Source organism: Nestor notabilis, unplaced genomic scaffold, assembly GCF_000696875.1.
Source record: "Nestor notabilis isolate BGI_N333 unplaced genomic scaffold, ASM69687v1 scaffold8726, whole genome shotgun sequence".
Lineage (NCBI taxonomy): Eukaryota > Metazoa > Chordata > Aves > Psittaciformes > Psittacidae > Nestor > Nestor notabilis.
In genome coordinates, this window is record NW_009931432.1 from 27,965 (window position 1) to 44,138 (window position 16,174).

At 40.5% G+C, this 16,174-nt stretch overlaps 1 protein-coding gene across 1 annotated transcript in view; it reads left to right on the forward strand.

Annotated features, from left to right (window-relative positions):
- The window catches only part of SIK2 (salt-inducible kinase 2), a gene marked incomplete at its 5' end in the record, with an annotated part of 34,053 nt that extends 18,289 nt beyond the window's left edge, over nucleotides 1-15,764 (forward strand). Inside the window, 11 exons of the mRNA XM_010015887.1 lie at nucleotides 948-1,072; nucleotides 3,236-3,359; nucleotides 5,056-5,276; nucleotides 5,877-6,029; nucleotides 8,419-8,583; nucleotides 11,351-11,579; nucleotides 12,319-12,603; nucleotides 12,780-12,943; nucleotides 13,538-13,651; nucleotides 14,312-14,403; nucleotides 15,188-15,764. Coding sequence (XP_010014189.1) covers nucleotides 948-1,072; nucleotides 3,236-3,359; nucleotides 5,056-5,276; nucleotides 5,877-6,029; nucleotides 8,419-8,583; nucleotides 11,351-11,579; nucleotides 12,319-12,603; nucleotides 12,780-12,943; nucleotides 13,538-13,651; nucleotides 14,312-14,403; nucleotides 15,188-15,764 — 2,249 coding nt within the window. The remainder of the gene's footprint in view (nucleotides 1-947; nucleotides 1,073-3,235; nucleotides 3,360-5,055; nucleotides 5,277-5,876; nucleotides 6,030-8,418; nucleotides 8,584-11,350; nucleotides 11,580-12,318; nucleotides 12,604-12,779; nucleotides 12,944-13,537; nucleotides 13,652-14,311; nucleotides 14,404-15,187) is intronic.
- Between the last annotated feature and the right edge of the window lie 410 nt (nucleotides 15,765-16,174).

Consider the following 16,174-nt stretch of genomic DNA (forward strand, 5'->3'; position numbering starts at 1 on the left):
AAAGGGAGCAAGAATGATGGCAGGATGTAAGAGGAACTGGAGGATCTGGGCACCAGGGAGTGGTAACAGCCACCTGAAACTCTGCATGTTGAAAACAGCCGGTTCCAGTTCAGTCATTAAGCCAGCTTCCTCAGCATGAATGTTGTTTGCTGTATTGTTCTAGGAGGACAGGGGAAAGGCAACCTAGCAGAGCAGCAACAGGGGAAGTTAAAAAAGGGCTATCTGACCTTATGTCTCTATGCAATAGTGGCTGTCATTTTCCTTTTCACTACTGGATTATTGCAAATGGTGACTAATACTGAAGTCCTGTGGGACCCATGTCTGGTCCCACATTAAGCCATAAAAAGGAACATTTAAAAGAGCAGCTTTGTTGCGAGATGGTAAATTTCAGTTGTATATTGAAAAGGCTGAGACAATTCCAGTAGCAGAGTTTCCTTCCTAGCAAAAGGCTTTGTTTTCCCGTGGTTGTTGCTCTTGGCAGAGTTGCTTTCTCTCATCTCCAAAGTCGATGCTTTTGTTGTCAGAATTTGTTGTGTCCTGAAGGCTAGGGAGCACCTAACAAAAACTCAGGAAATCTCAGATCCAGTACTGAATCTCAGATATCTCTTGGCAAGTAAATAAGCTCATATGTATGCATGATTGTCAGTTTGTTGAATTTTAGTGATAGCTGTTTATAAACTTGGATTTAGCAAACTGGTAGAAGTTTACTCAAAACTCCTACAGGTTGTGAAGTTCTGCAGAGTGTTTTGTTAATTACGAGCTGTCATGAAAATAGCAGTATATAGGACATTCAGCATCCCAATAAATATTTTCAGGGGGAGTACGGGTAAAAGGAGTTGGGGTAGAGCCTTTCATGAATGAAAGTGGGCTTTAAGGCCTAGTGCATATCATTATTCCTTGTCACGTAGCTAGAGTTGGGAGTGACTTTCCCTTTAATTTCTCAACAGATTTTGGTTTTGGAAATTTCTATAAGAGTGGTGAGCCTCTGACGACATGGTGTGGAAGCCCACCATATGCAGCCCCAGAAGTCTTCGAAGGACAGCAATACGAGGGACCCCAGCTGGATATCTGGGTATCATTATTCTTTTTTTAACTGGATTCATGTAAACTTTTAGGATACTGGAACAAAGAAATCATTCTTTATTTTTCTTAAGCTGCAGACAAGCTGTTCTGCTTCAGCTTTATTTCTTGGGTGTCATAAAATGCCTTTTAACATTGAATGGAAATGAAGTTACCTTTCCAGGTGTCTATTAAATGTACACTGTAGATATATGTTAGCCCACTAGATGAAAAGCTGTAACTCCTCCAAAAGCTCTCCTGACTGAATCATGAACTTCGCTCTTTTCAGTGCATTTAGTATCTTCTGTGTGAAGTGGAAACTGAACTTGTAAACTTGTAAGTTCTTCGTGAGGTTAAAAGGATTCTGAGCCACTGAAACACAGGAGAGAGAACAACTGCTTTGCTCTTTGAGCTGGAAACAAGCAGATTTGTGTCACAAACATTTCTACTGAGGCAACTGCATGGTTTTGAATCAGTGTGTCTCCATGCATACTACTCTAATGGAAGAGGATAGAGAGCACAACCCACATTCTTATGAAATGGAAAGGGACTAAAATGAACTGAAGAAGTGCTGTGCACCCTTCATGCACTGTCAGAGACCGCCTTTCATTCCTAATCTGGTTTTGTTAGGGATTGGTTTTTTGTTCAGTTGGAGGGGTTTTGTTGTTTTTAGTATTCTTGTACTTAAAATGACAGATTCATATCCTAAAGCAACCAGAGACAGTTCAATTAGGCAGTCCCTGCTCTGGCATCAGGTTTGCAGTGCTAATATTGCACACAGCATTACAACACAGGCACTGACATTTTGCCCAGAGCCTGTTACACAAACATGGAAAGTCACCTTTCAGCTGCTAATCAAATTAAAATTAATCTAATTGCATTAACAATGTAAATAAAACCCATGCTTTTAGATACATAGGATTGTGGGGATGCATGTATTTATTATACACATGCACACACACATATATATGTAGCTAGATTCTTAAGAAAAAAAGGCTACAGTCCTTCTGAACTTTCAGTAACCGGTAAATAAACATACAGCAGACCTCAGGTACACTTACTGTTTCAAGTAGCACAGGCACTGTTTGAATCAGAAGTGAATCTCTGAATTCTCATAAATGTTCTTTAAATATATAACATTCTAAATCGTTAACAGAATCTGCCTGCCCATGAAGAGAAGCACACATATGTTTAGCATAAAAATCATAATCATCTTCACTTATCTTTTGAGAGGACTTAAGGATTCTTTATCTCTTCGCAACATCCAATCAGAGAGTCAGCCTGCTGAAAGTACTAAGCTTGCAGGAAGAATGCAACAATCCACAATTCAGTTTTTGGCAGGTTAAGGAAGGAAGAAAAATTACTTTTTAAAATAAATTTTTCATTTTAAAACTTCTGTGTACTTACAAAGTTTTAAATGAAAGCTTGTTTTTTCCCCTTGGGAAATCCAGTGCTGTGGCTATCTATGCCAGCTGATTGGCATGAGGGTCTGGTGTGGTTATTTCATCTACTGTGGTGCTGTATTTTTCTGGCATATACTTTAAGACTATTTCCACTTGCAGTGCCAATTAACTTGCATACTTTCAAAAGTTAGTCTGGCAGTTGGAGGAGAGCTCTTGCCCAGATTGTCTCCTTTTGCTCTTATTAAATAATCCCTCATGCTCAGCACTGCACACAGCAGTGCAGAGTTATTAGCTGTGTTCTCCTTAAGCTGACTGTTCAGTTACCCATGTGCCTTACACCCAGGCTTTTGCAAACTGGTAAATGTAAAAGGTTACAGTTTCTTATTTCAAGTGGCTCCTGTCTGAGGTTTGGTTTTGTTTGAACAACTTTGAGATTAATAAAAAGTATCTCTAATTCTCATTTGAAGTTGGGACTCACTTTTCAGGTATCATTCAGTCATCTGCGTGGAGCTTCCTGCTAGCAGCCAGATCTCTAACCCATTACACTTCAGCTTACCTGCTTATCAGCACAAGGTACTGCAAGACTAGCCATTTTGGTTTAGCTGAGTGTTCTTAATGTTTAGGGAATCTTCAGAAATCTAACTCCTTTTTGTATAAATTTCCTGTTTCTGCAGGATATAATTTGATTTTTTTCTGTGACAGGATTTGGCTAGCCAACCTCAGAAACCTAACTTGTAGCTTGAAAAATGAAAGTAATACTCTCTTTCTTACAGAGCATGGGTGTAGTTCTTTATGTTTTGGTCTGTGGAGCATTACCTTTTGATGGACCAACGCTCCCCATACTGAGGCAACGAGTTCTTGAAGGAAGGTTCAGGATCCCTTACTTTATGTCAGAAGGTAACAATGCTCTTGGTGTGATAAATCTTGAGTAAATTCTAGAATAATCTCTGTTGCAAGACAGCAAAAGGTGGTGCATCTGCATGCTAGATTATGGTATGGCAGACTGTTCGTGTTCAAAAGAAACACAAATGAGCATAGGTGAGCTGTATGCCTTTGCAGTTAGCCTGCTGCTAGGCAAATCAACACATATTTCCCTGCACAAGGTATGGAGGTTGCAGTGTGGCTGTACCCATGGGCAGAGAGAGAGTTGAAATGGAAGCTGAAGGAAATCTCATCCTACTATGAACAGAAATACGGGGATGTGGGGAAGAAGCACATTTGAGTGCAGCAATTAGCTTTCTTCCTGCAAGGCCATATATATTTTAATATAGAAAGACAATATGCTGAGAGCAGTATCACTGTCAAACCTCAGTTGTGCATCGGGTGTTTCTTGGTTTTTGACAGTGTCTGCTAAAGAAAAGCAAAAAGTGCACAACCAGTTCATATGCCAGGATCTCACTGTCGTGTATCTGGCACTCCCACATGTGACAGAGATTTCTCCCTCTCTTAATTGCCCCATCTGTTGTGTTTCACTCTCCCTCATGCCTGTTCAGATAAGAACAAGTGGGGCCATTTTTCACAGGGCTTGATGGTGTTCTTCAGCTTCCCTATATTAAAGGGTCTCTAAACCAGATGACTTCAAAACATCCTCCCTGAATCAGATCCTCTTTTGATACACTACTTCTACGCTTTTCTTCAAAGTGAATTAAAAATGCGTTTTTCAGCCCTGTTGTTAAAGGGTTCTGTAGTCTAAAACATTCTGGCCTTCCCCTTTTTCTTTCTAGTGGCATGTACTCCTGCACACCGCCTTGGAAAACAGTCACTGTTGTGTAGCTATAGGGCATTTGGTTGCTTTTAGCAATGCCATTATGGAATCATGGCAACCCTTTAGCATCCTGGGCACATCTGTGGCTGGTGCAGAACAGTACTGTGTTTCTGTGACTTTGGTGACACGGGTATGCAAGCTAGATCCAGGTATCTTTGTGTGAGTTGCAATTATTGCTGTGACTGCAGTGTAGATCAGCTGTTTCACAGGCTGTTTGCTGTTCCCCTTGCTGATCACATGGTGATGCTGGAAGTGGGGAAGGGTGTGAAAACAGGAGTGATAAACAGGAATAAATAGCCAGAAATCTCTCTCTAAACTATTTGTCATAATTACCTGAATGGACTGACTTGTAACTACTGTACTGTAGCCGTATCATGGTCAGCTAGAAACGCATGGCAGATTGATAAGCTCCCTTAAAGGAACTTGCATTGACTTCCTATCATATACAAACTGCGTGTGCATCTGTTGTGCCCTCATCTGCCAAAAAACAACTGAGATCTGAAGAAAAATGTGATGGTTTTAGTGTTGTCCAGCATGTAGTAGCAGAAATCAGCAATGGTTTGGTTTGCTTAGAATTATTCTGGCACCTAGAGCTACTGATTGTACTTTGGTATTACTATTACCCTCATGTGGAAGCTGTGTAGAAGGAATGGCACCTGTTAGCTATATCATGCATTTAAATAAGTTGGGGTTTTGTGCTTCTTAATGTGACTAAAGATTGTTTTAAGGAAATGTATTTAGTGGAGAAGTTAGGCTGAAGTAAGGCAATTTCCTCTTGTCATGCTCTGTAATGGTAGCAGGTTGGTAATTTTCTTTTTTTCCCAACAGAGTGTGAACATCTGATTAGAAGAATGTTGGTCCTAGACCCATCCAAACGGTTAACTATTGCTCAGATTAAGGAGCATAAGTGGATGCTTATAGAAGTTCCTGCACAGAGACCTATTCTTTATCCACCAGGAGAGGAGAACGAGCCTTCCATTGGAGAGTATAATGAACAGGTCTTACGGCTAATGCACAGCCTTGGAATAGACCAACAGAAAACCATTGAGGTAAAGTAGATGCAAACAGATATTTGTCCCTGGGTGGAAGGTTTCCTGGTTGTTTTTATGACTAGAACTTATTATCTGAGTTGCCTGCAACATTCTTTATTTCAACAGTTGGCGGGAAGACAGGGGAAAACACAAAACACCAAAACTGGAGCTATGTTTTACTTGGTTAGACTCTGGCAAGGGCAAACATTTTAAACATGCTATGCTGCTGCTCTTCTGTCCTAGTGCTGCCTGTGCCAGCAGACTAATCAGGAAGAGGAGAGACATCCCTCCAGGAAGTTTCCTAAAAAATCATCCCTAGCAGAGAGAAGGCTTCTGTGTTATGCAAACATCGTGCAGTAGGCCCACAGACAACTTCCCTTGTGTACCTTATGCTGACTTGCCACTAAACCAAGGCTGATGCTTTTCTTTGTCTGGCATGGCACTCTGGTTTGAAAAAGCTTTCTCAATTCAGTACATTTGCCCACCCCACTGCCTCTTAAATAGCCTCCATTCATTCCACACCCCCCCCCAACAATTCTTTCTTCTCCCTGGTCTCATAGAACATAAAAGATAATACATATTCGGCTGTACTCACACTTTTGTGCTTCTCTTTTTCAGTCTCTGCAGAACAAGAGTTATAACCACTTTGCTGCTATTTATTACTTGTTAGTGGAAAGACTCAAATCACATCGGAGCAGCTTCCCTGTGGAACAGAGAGTTGATGCTCGTCAGCGTCGGCCAAGCACAATCGCTGAGCAGACAGTAGCCAAGGTAAGGTTTTATTACTAGCAGAGATGGGCTTAAGGCTATGTGAGACATTCTTCTCTTTCAAAATGGTGTTTCTACATAGATTCACTTAGAATCCATTGCTATTTTCTGGTTTCTGTAGTATGTACCCTTGCAGTATTGTTTTGTAAAGACTTTTTTGGATTTGCCTCCTGTCAGAACTGTTTGATGACAAATCATCATCAGTTTTTTGGCATGCCTCCCACAGCTGCTGCTGCCTCCTCCCCACCCTGGGGTGGGGTGAGGAGCAGAAAGGAGGTTTGAGAGAACTGGTGAACTTCCAAACAAGAAAGGAGACTGGACTGCATTCTGAAGTCCAAAATCAAACTATGGTTTTAGCTTTTAACGGGTATCCACTTGGTTTAACCTTAACTCCCAGGTTAAGTACTCGTGCTGTGCTTCTAATTGGAACACATCCATTTCTGAGAATTTTAAGCCTTTTGCTGGGAAGTCATGGATTAAAATGTTAGAGAAATACCATTTCTGGAGACTGTGCAACACTTGGAGTATCTTCAGTGTGATTGACAAACAAGCTGTTGAATTTATGGAGAGCTGTGCTAGCATGGGGGCTAAAAGCATGCAGGCTCTAGTTAGTGTTATAAACATAGTCACTCTAAAGGGACCTGTTGAAAATAAGATTACTTTCTCCCCTGCTGTTCTCTAGATACACTTTCTAACTCCCATGAAATGAAGCATGGCAAAGAATAATAAGAGGTATCCAAAAGAAAATACTAAGAACAACCTATCAGGTTAAGATGCCAATTCATTGTAATATCTTAAGTGCCTGATAAAAGTATCATTACCATGAGAGTCTTAATGGCTCAAGACTCAGAGATTTGTTCCTACATAATGACATTTCTTTTAAGATTTGCATTACTTTTTCCTCCTGTGACCCAGCAATACTCCAGTTTCATAGGAGACTTCGCAGCATGGCTGCAAAACCTCTGGGTGCATAGAGCCAATGTGATGACTAATTGATTTTAAGACTTAAGGAAGTTACATTTATTTTACCAAGAGCAATTCTAGGTGCTCCTTACATCTAGTACCAGCCCTTGTATTGCAGAAGGCTGTCTACTTAGTATCCTCTCTGATTATACTGACTGATTGAGCACAGGCTCCAAAGCTATTCAGTCTACTTTTTCCCTAGTAATTTTCTTCAAAAAGAAAGGTCATATACAGTTTATCATGTCTTATTCCTATAATTCTCCGATTCATGGATTTTTTCACGTTCTTTTGTTTCATTAAGATACTCAAATACAGCTTTTGCTTTCTATTAATACATAGCTGGAAACATGAAAGACTTGGCCTAAGATGACTCAGATTTATTACGGTCTCAAGTAAATACTCTTTCAAGTTCACAGCCTCCTAGGTACTCTATTGCTGCTGTATAGAAGTGCCCAGATCATTGCCAGGAGAAATCACAACCATGCTGCTCCTTTTCACTTGAGGCAGCAAGACACTATTTGGTTTTGGATTCTGATGAAATGAAAGCCAAATCACTTCAGCTATGAAAACACAGGTCCAGGAATAATATGGCTGACAAAGATTAAAACCACCTCTTTTCTTAGATAGTAGTTCTAATGATAGAAAAGCAGTATTCAAAAGCAGATTATTAATCATAAGATTTATTAAAAGCAGGTGGAGACAGATGAACAAGGATGAAGAAGACCAACCTCCTCTTCGTTATTGTATTAAATTCCTGTATTTTATAGCCATATTACCACTTTTTCCTTAGGACTGAAAGCAATCTCGCAGTTATCCTAACAAGATAATTTGTTTTCACACATGGTGGCACCACAGGCTCCTGTATAAGGCTGCTTATTTCCTTTTGGACAGGCAAGTTGCATGCATGCTGCACTTCAGGAAATTAAGGTTAAAAAACAGTTAAAGTCACTGGTTTCCTAACTGCAATGCTTGCCTTCCCTGAGGCACACCTTCAACAGTGCTTCCTCTGTCTTCTTTCGAGTCCAGCCTGCTCCATTCTTTCTCATGCTTTTTCCTACAGGCATGTTAGAAAAGTCACTGAAACTAGGTAATATTAATGGATTTTGTACTGAGTATAAGAAGGATTTCTAGTATTTCTGAAGTTGGAGGGCACCAGAGGGTCTCTAACACTGTCTTTACTGCTAGTAAGTGCTCACCTTCAATAAGTAGCTAGCTTAATGACATTTGGGGTTTGTGTGTTTTGCAGGGGGTGGTGCTTTTTATAAAGTCTAAAGACTAAGAATGTAATTCACCAAGAATATGGAAATAAGTCTGATACTACTTCTTCTTTGAAAATTGTCTAGTTATTGAATATTTTTAATTTGTGACCTTGTATGTTGTTTTCTACCTAAAATTGTTCTGGTTTTAGATTTCTTAAAATCTTTTTCAGGCACAAGCTGTGGTACCTTCTGTTAACTTGCATTCACAAAATGCAAGGTTGTTGCAGTCTCCAGGCCTTCCCCCTGCTTCAGGAGCAGAAGCCTTTTCATTCCCTCCATCCAGCTGCCAGGGAGAGACAGCATTTATGGAGGAAGAAAGAGTTGAGACACCAAAGGTACAGCTTAAAATCACCCTACTGTTTTGTCAAAAATCATTAAGACTAAAACAGATTGTTGCCCTTTAAATTACTGTCCAGTAAGAGCACAGCTAGTGGTAGTAGCTGTAGCTCTTCAATAAGTAATGGAAGATCAGTTCCTTCTGACAGGGTTCAGAGTTCATCATCCTAGAATAAATCACTGCAGAGTCGGGGCCAGAGCATTTGCTAATCCAAGCTAATGTCACTTCATTGACCTTAGTATGCTTCCAGTTATCTTGACACTTGTAGTCAGCTGAGCTGGAGAACCCTGATGCTTCTCTCTGTTTTCAGTAGCCTCTTCCTCAAAGACCCAATGTTCTGAATCTGCTCCGAGGCATTTTTATGTATATGCTGTCCATAAAACTCTTGCTGGTCTCCAGCAAGTTCTCATTCCTGGGTAACCTCTCAGGATAGACAGCAAGTCAAATACCAAGACCTTTTGTAGCTAAACACTCGACTGTACTAAACACATTTCTTATACCAGCTGGACAAAACACATTGTGCCAGTTTACCTAAATTAAAATACTCTCTTAGTATCAGAGTTTTAAGTATTCCAGATTCTTTTTCTACTTCTCTCTTGCATATAACTTTCAACAGCTCTGACTTTTTCTGTTCATTAGTCTGCTTTCTGTATTCTTTGCTTACATTCCAATCTTACCACACTGTCATTTGCAAAAGAAAAATCAACCTAGTGGTTGGGTTTTATTTATTCTTCTCATATATTTTTAAGACCCCTGAAGATACCTCATATATAGCTTCTAATACAAATGGTTCACTGCTGGTTATCTAGATTAAATTACTCAGCTACTCATCCAAAAGTTCAGACAGATGAGAACAGTAAGGCATAATGGAACCTTAACTGTAAGCTTCCATTGCCAGTTAAAGCAATTAAAATACCATGCACTTAAAATTCCGTGCATCTGCCAATTTCATAATAAGCCAGCCAGAAGTGTTACATTTTTATTATGTTTTATGTTGAATAGTAAATAGCCAGCAGGCCCTTCTGACTGTCAAAACCTATTAGAACTGCAGCATCTCACATAGGTTGTAGCAGTTCTCAGCTAGGCTATTTCTGTCACTAGGAACGCCTGTAAAATCTTCACTGGAGACCATGTAAAATTGCAGCTCCATCTAATGGGGTTTGTTTCCTGTAATCAGACTGGAAGACTTTGTGTAGGCTTTCCACACCTCCACAGTTAACAGACTTAACTGAACTCTAATAGGATATGACGGCTCCACAGCCCTACAATGTAGGTTACAGCTTAAGTCTCTGAAGGGAGCTGTAGTCTGATCCATTTTGCCATTCAACTCTGAGGTCTGTGACAATACTCTGCAGGGTAGCAAAGAGGAAGTGTAATACATGGGAGTTAGTAGTTAGAGCTTTTGTGAGGGGGAAATAGCTTAAAATAACTACGTTTATGAAATTTATTAGTATTCTCATTAAACTTCTGTTGTTCTCTCTCATATCACATCACATTATAACTTTTAATTTCAGTATAATGTATTTTGCCTGGTGCCAGCTAGGGGTTTGATTTCACACTTGCCACTTTGAAGCTTTTATTGCTCGCTTACTGGTTAGTTACCAACACTAGGAGTGTGGCCCTGGTTCTCATCACTGTTTTAAGTAATTCCTTGTGTGGTCTCTTGGAGCTACAAAGCAAAAAGCAGTTCAAAGACATTTGGAAATTAACATTTCAGACTTTATTTTGCATCCCCTTTTGCTTTTATAGATGCAGTTTGGTCAGAGTAGATCAAGAAATAGTGACTACTGTAAGGTGTCAAATCACAAGTGACTCAGGAATATTCAGTGTCTTTAGTATTACAGAACAAAGGCTTCCAAGCTCTGATCCATATGCCATGGTAAACTGCAGAGACACAATTGCTCACATGGTATTGGTTCTCTGTTGCCTTTCCAGCAGTTCAGCAAATAGTCTTTCCAGCGCTTTTGCTGCTGGATCAGTAGAAGACATTTGAATGGGAAAGTCACAAGTGGAAAGTAACATGTGCAAGAAATTTAGCTTAAAGATATAATCCATTAAATTAAAATAGAGGCAGCAGATTCAGAATTTTCCTGTGCAAGCATCATCATTTTACTGATGCTCAAAATATTTATAGCTATTTCTTAACACTGCTTTAATATTTCCCTAGAGTACTACCGGTACCTGTAACAGTGTCAGGTTTTATGCTAAATGTGTTGTTTCGTCCATATCTTACCTAACCTAATCCTACCTCAACGGTAGGAGTGACTTATGCAATGAGACACTAATTAGAGCTTCTGAAGTATTATAGAACAGAATACCTACTTCTTAATGCTTATCTGAGCATGATAAAGGAGCACAGTAGGTATAGTAAGGGGAAACAACAATATTGTACACTCCATAATTATACATTTGTAACTAAGATGGCAAAGGTTTTTAATAACGCTTAGACAAATAAAAACCCCAAACACCACAAAGAGAACATAATACTGTGGAAATAAGAGTATTTAGATTTAGGAGTTTTTAGTATTTAGATTAGGGAGTTGAGTACTAAGAGAATGTCAGTGATGAGCCTACCTGGAGGAGATTGTCTGTCACATTAAATTCTTAACCAGTCTTACTTAACACAGTAGATTATAGGTAGGTTTACACTCTTTAAATGTCCAGGCTGCCTTCAGTCTACATGATAGGCAGAGATTTCTTGCACTTAGAGGTAATGTTCTGTGCATGTAATTGAAAGCTGCCCATCTTTTCCTGGTGCCATTTAGGTAAATGGCTGCCTGCTGGATCCTGTACCTCCTATGATGATTAGGAAAGGATGCCAATCATTGCCTACCAGCATGATGGAAACTTCTATTGATGAAGGAATAGAGACAGAAGGCGAGTCAGAAGATGACCCTGCACAGTCATTTGCAGCCCTACAAGCAGCTCGCTGTGGGAAGCGACGTCACACTCTGGCAGAAGTTACCAACCAGCTGGTGATGATGCCAGGCACAGGTACAGAAGTTAGCACAGACACCTCAAACCTAATTTCCTGCTCTCAGCACTCAATCTGATAAGCCCAGGATGCAAACCAGTAGGTTTTAAGAGTGACAAGCACGAATCGGAGCTTTTTTCGTTTCATTACTTAGCATTTGCTATAAAGGCTAAAGGGGAAAAACAAAAACCCACCCCTAAACCTGCTGTACAGGCAGTATAAAACCAAAGCAGCAAATATACAGCTTGCTACAGTCATGTACAACCCCAATAGCAACTAGTAAAGTCTGGCAAGTTGGTTTGGTTTATTCACATAACCAAAGGCCCCAGATTATTCATCCCCTAAAGGTGTGCTGGCAGAGGAGGACATTGGGGAAACTAAAACCTCTGAATTCTCAGGTATTCCAAAACCAGCAAGATGACCAAGCCTTTCAGCTCAGGCTACAGTCTTAAAAGGATTATAAGGGAGAAGCAGGCAAACACACAAGAAATGACCAAATCCAAAACTGGACAGTCTCCAAACAAGCCAGTGAACATCATCTGCCTAGTGTCTTACTGCTGCAGTAATGTAAAAACCAGTAGCAAATCCCCATTCTGGTACTGCAGATGTGAAATTACAATTGCTTTATGAAACGTGATTAACTGCTTTGCTTTCTCTAACACAGTCACTGTTGGCAAGAATAACTTGAGCCTGTTGCACTTCCTTTGCTTTGCTAAATTACTGCAGCACTTTTATTCTGGTTTTTGTTTTTTGTCACAGGGAAAGTCTACTCATTGGATGAAAACTCATCTCTGGGCAGTATTGATTCAGAGTATGACATGGGATCTGTTCAGAGAGAAACTAAATTCCTGGAAGACACCCCTTCCTTGAAAGAAATGGTACTAACTAACCAACAAGCACCCAGAATGACACCACCCTTCTTGGGTCTGAGACCTGCCAATCCAGCCATGCAGGCACTGGCCTCTCAAAAGCGAGAAACCCACAACCGCTCTCCTGTCAGTTTCCGAGAGGGGCGCAGAGCTTCAGACACATCCCTCACACAAGGTAATTATAACCATTGTCATGACACATTATACCTAGACGTGGTAGTAAGTGTACTCCATACACAAGAAGCACCAAGCCACCTTGTAACTTGGTTCCTACTCAGCTTATCTCACATTTGCTGTGCTAATCAGATATGAATTAACTGATTTTCTGACAAGGGTTTTGCTCTTGTCCAGGAATTGTAGCATTTAGACAACACCTCCAGAATCTGGCACGAACCAAAGGAATCCTGGAACTGAATAAAGTCCAGCTGCTGTATGAACAGATGGGATCAGAAGAAGAACCTTCTCTGACATCAACTGCCACCCAGTTGCAGGACCTCATTAATAGTCCTTCACAGGTACAGAAATCAAGCTCCATCTTTCAGATGCTAATGGTTTGGGACAGATAAGGAGAGGGGTAAGGTGTTCTGGAGATCTGACAAGAGCTAAAGTTCCCTCTTTCTGGAAGAAAGAGAATGGGCATTTGCAGGCTAGCCTTTACCATCCTCATTGGTGTCACAGTGAGGTCGCCTTGTGAGCTTTCCAAATCCAACATTTAATTATATGGGTGCCTACTCCATGCATAACCTCTCAAGCATTACTGAAAGCTTTTCACCTTCTATGTTGAAGGTGTGAAATGCCAGCTGCGCAAAAGCGCTTTCGGAGTTTGGACAGTTTTCTAACCATGTACATTTACTATTTCAGAGGGCAAGTCAGAAAATTCATTATATATATCATTTTAGTTACAGGTGTAACTGCCATTTTGCAGCAGAGATAGTTCAAAGCTTTGTAACTTCGGCTCTCTCACCATGCAGTGAAAGTGGTGAGTGACACCAAAGACCGGTCCATATGGCAAATATGAAACCTCTGTGAGGGGAAATCCTTAAAAAAAAGGGTTGAGGCAGAAAAGCTTTTTCTGGGGATGAAACTTGTTCCTCTTCTCTCTGCAGGAGGAAGGATCTCAGCAGCAGCAGGAAGCTGCATCTGCTTTCCCTAATGGTGCACATCCCCCATTATTATCAAGACGACAGAGCTTAGAAACACAGTACTTGCAACACAGGCTCCAGGTACCATACCCCCCCTCCACTGAATTAAACTATCTGCTGTTACTAGACAGCAAAACTAGCCTTTTAGATCTTGCTACTCACAAAAATCAGTCTAAGGCTAAATTAGTGGAGAACAGCTAAATTTGAAATTACACTGACCCTCATTATGCAAAAAGTGTACTGCTGCTGTTTTCTTACTCAATTTCTTTACTGTATAGTGTTATTAAAGCAATTTCAAGTTAACTGCTAGGGAATACCTATTATCAGTGTTGCACCCCATAAAGGTTATTCATCAGCATCTGAGGAGCCACTTCTAACCCCCTGGGGGCTCTTACTATCTGCTCTCTCCCCCTTTTCTTTTTATACCAATTTTCATATAGCTTTAGTTTAAAAAAAAAAATATCTTCTTTTCCCCAGCTTGCAGCTTCTCTTTCACTTGGGAAGAAATCCTTCAACAGATTTTTATTGTACCATCTATCAAGCAAAGATATTCTTTGTCTAAGAGTTAGAAGCCAGTAAGTGGTAGGGGCTGTGGTTTTAGATAGTAGGTCTGCTGAGCTTCTGAAAAGTGGAGCTTGAGCAGTTACACTGTCATAAGGACAGACAATCTTCTTTCACTTGCTTTCTGGACTAATGCATTAAAATCAAATGCAATTTAAAACAGCACTGCTTTTCTTGCAGAAACCTACTCTACTATCAAAAGCTCAGAATACTTGCCAGCTATACTGCAAAGAATTGCCCCGGAGTCTGGAACAGCAGTTACAGGAGCACAGGTAAGAGGCTTTTAAACTATGCAGATGTGTTATTCATTCTTAGTCTCAAGAGAAATAAAAGAACTGGAACAATCTTTGTCCAATTATAAATTCTTTCAAAAAGGAAAGCTTCACTTTAAAATGCATAAGGGCACAGTCCTCCTTTTAAAAGAGGGGCAACAGTCCTGCCACGTGTTTAGAAATTTCTGCGCTAGGAGCTTTTTATGAGCTAACACTACTAGGATGCAGGTAAACAGCAAATACCTGCCTGCTTCAGTTAGTGCTAATGTAGTGCTAACCCTACTACTTACATAGTCATACTTAATTTCACCCTCATCCTCCAAACCACCCACTGCTTATAACCTACATATTGCAGTATGTATGGTAAATCAGAACATGGATCGTGTATTTCTGCCTGTTGGGAAGCCCTGCAGTCACTGAGGTATTTCCTGTCTCATTCCCATAACACAAGAATTTTACAGTACAGGAAACCAACTTTTTCTTGTTGTATAACATCAGTTCAGAAATTACACTCCTGAAAAATTTGTGTATTACAGCCAAGATTTTAATTGCCAATTCAGTAGGTCATTAAAAAGGTTATCAAAAGGAGTTCTAAAAACGCACCCTGTGTGTGTTTGCTGAAAGATTCTGGTGTGCTCTAAAATTTAATGACAAGACTGTCCAGAAATTTTCCAGCTCTGTACTTCACTCCCTGCTAAACTGTTTGAGTGACTAGCATGGACTCATGCTAGTGGCTTAACACTTCAAAAGGCAAAAATAATTGCTGTTTATGTCCTTGATTCAGGCTGCATCAGAAGCGACTCTTTCTCCAGAAGCAGTCCCAGCTGCAGGCCTATTTTAACCAGATGCAAATAGCTGAGAGCTCATACCCAAGGTCAAGTCAACTGCCGCTTTCATGCCAGGAGGAGCAGCAGCAGCAATCAACACAGTTCAGTTTGCAGCAGCCTCTGAGCCCTGTGATGGAGCCCTCCTCAGAACAAATGCAATATGACCCCTTTCTCAGTCAATACCAGAAAGTACAGCTGGATCCACGGCCACCATCCCAGATCACCAGCTCATCACGGTTGTCGTCACCAGTTCAGGTGCAGCAGCCGCCACAGTCCTTACCGTATTCGTATCAGACTTGTGAATTGCCTGTTGTCACCTCTTCTGAGCCAGACTACCCAGACCAGTGCCAGTATTCCATGGACCCAGCACAACAGAGCAGTGTAGCATTGCCCGACAGCCAGAGCAGTTCCGCATCTCATGAGTCCCAGTCAAACTATGATGCATTAACCCTCTCGGAATTGCCTGGACTCTTTGATTGTGAAATGATGGAGACTGTAGATCCTCAGCACAGCGGCTATGTCCTGGTGAATTAATACCATGGGATGACTAACATGAGTGGAAGACAGGACAAATGGAGAAGCATGTGAATTTTTTGGTTTTTTTTGTTTTTACCCAAAAATTCATGGTAATTTTTCAACCCTTGAATTAACAGGGGAACTAAAAATCCACCTGACTGGAAAAAAAAAAAGCAGGAAGTGGCAAGAAGTGTTTGGCCACTAGCCCCTCTGGCTGATGGCAGGGGCTGGAGAACAGATAGTGCAGTTTCATCCCACAAAGAACTAGTTTGCATAGGAAGAGGCAAAAAAAGGTGAATTTTAGAGCCCCTTCTTAAAATAAATATATTAAAAAATTGGGGAGTTTGTCAGCATTCATCTAACATTCACTTGGAGAACTGAGAATGAGTGCACATTGTATTGTACTTCTTGGCAATAAAAAGCAATAG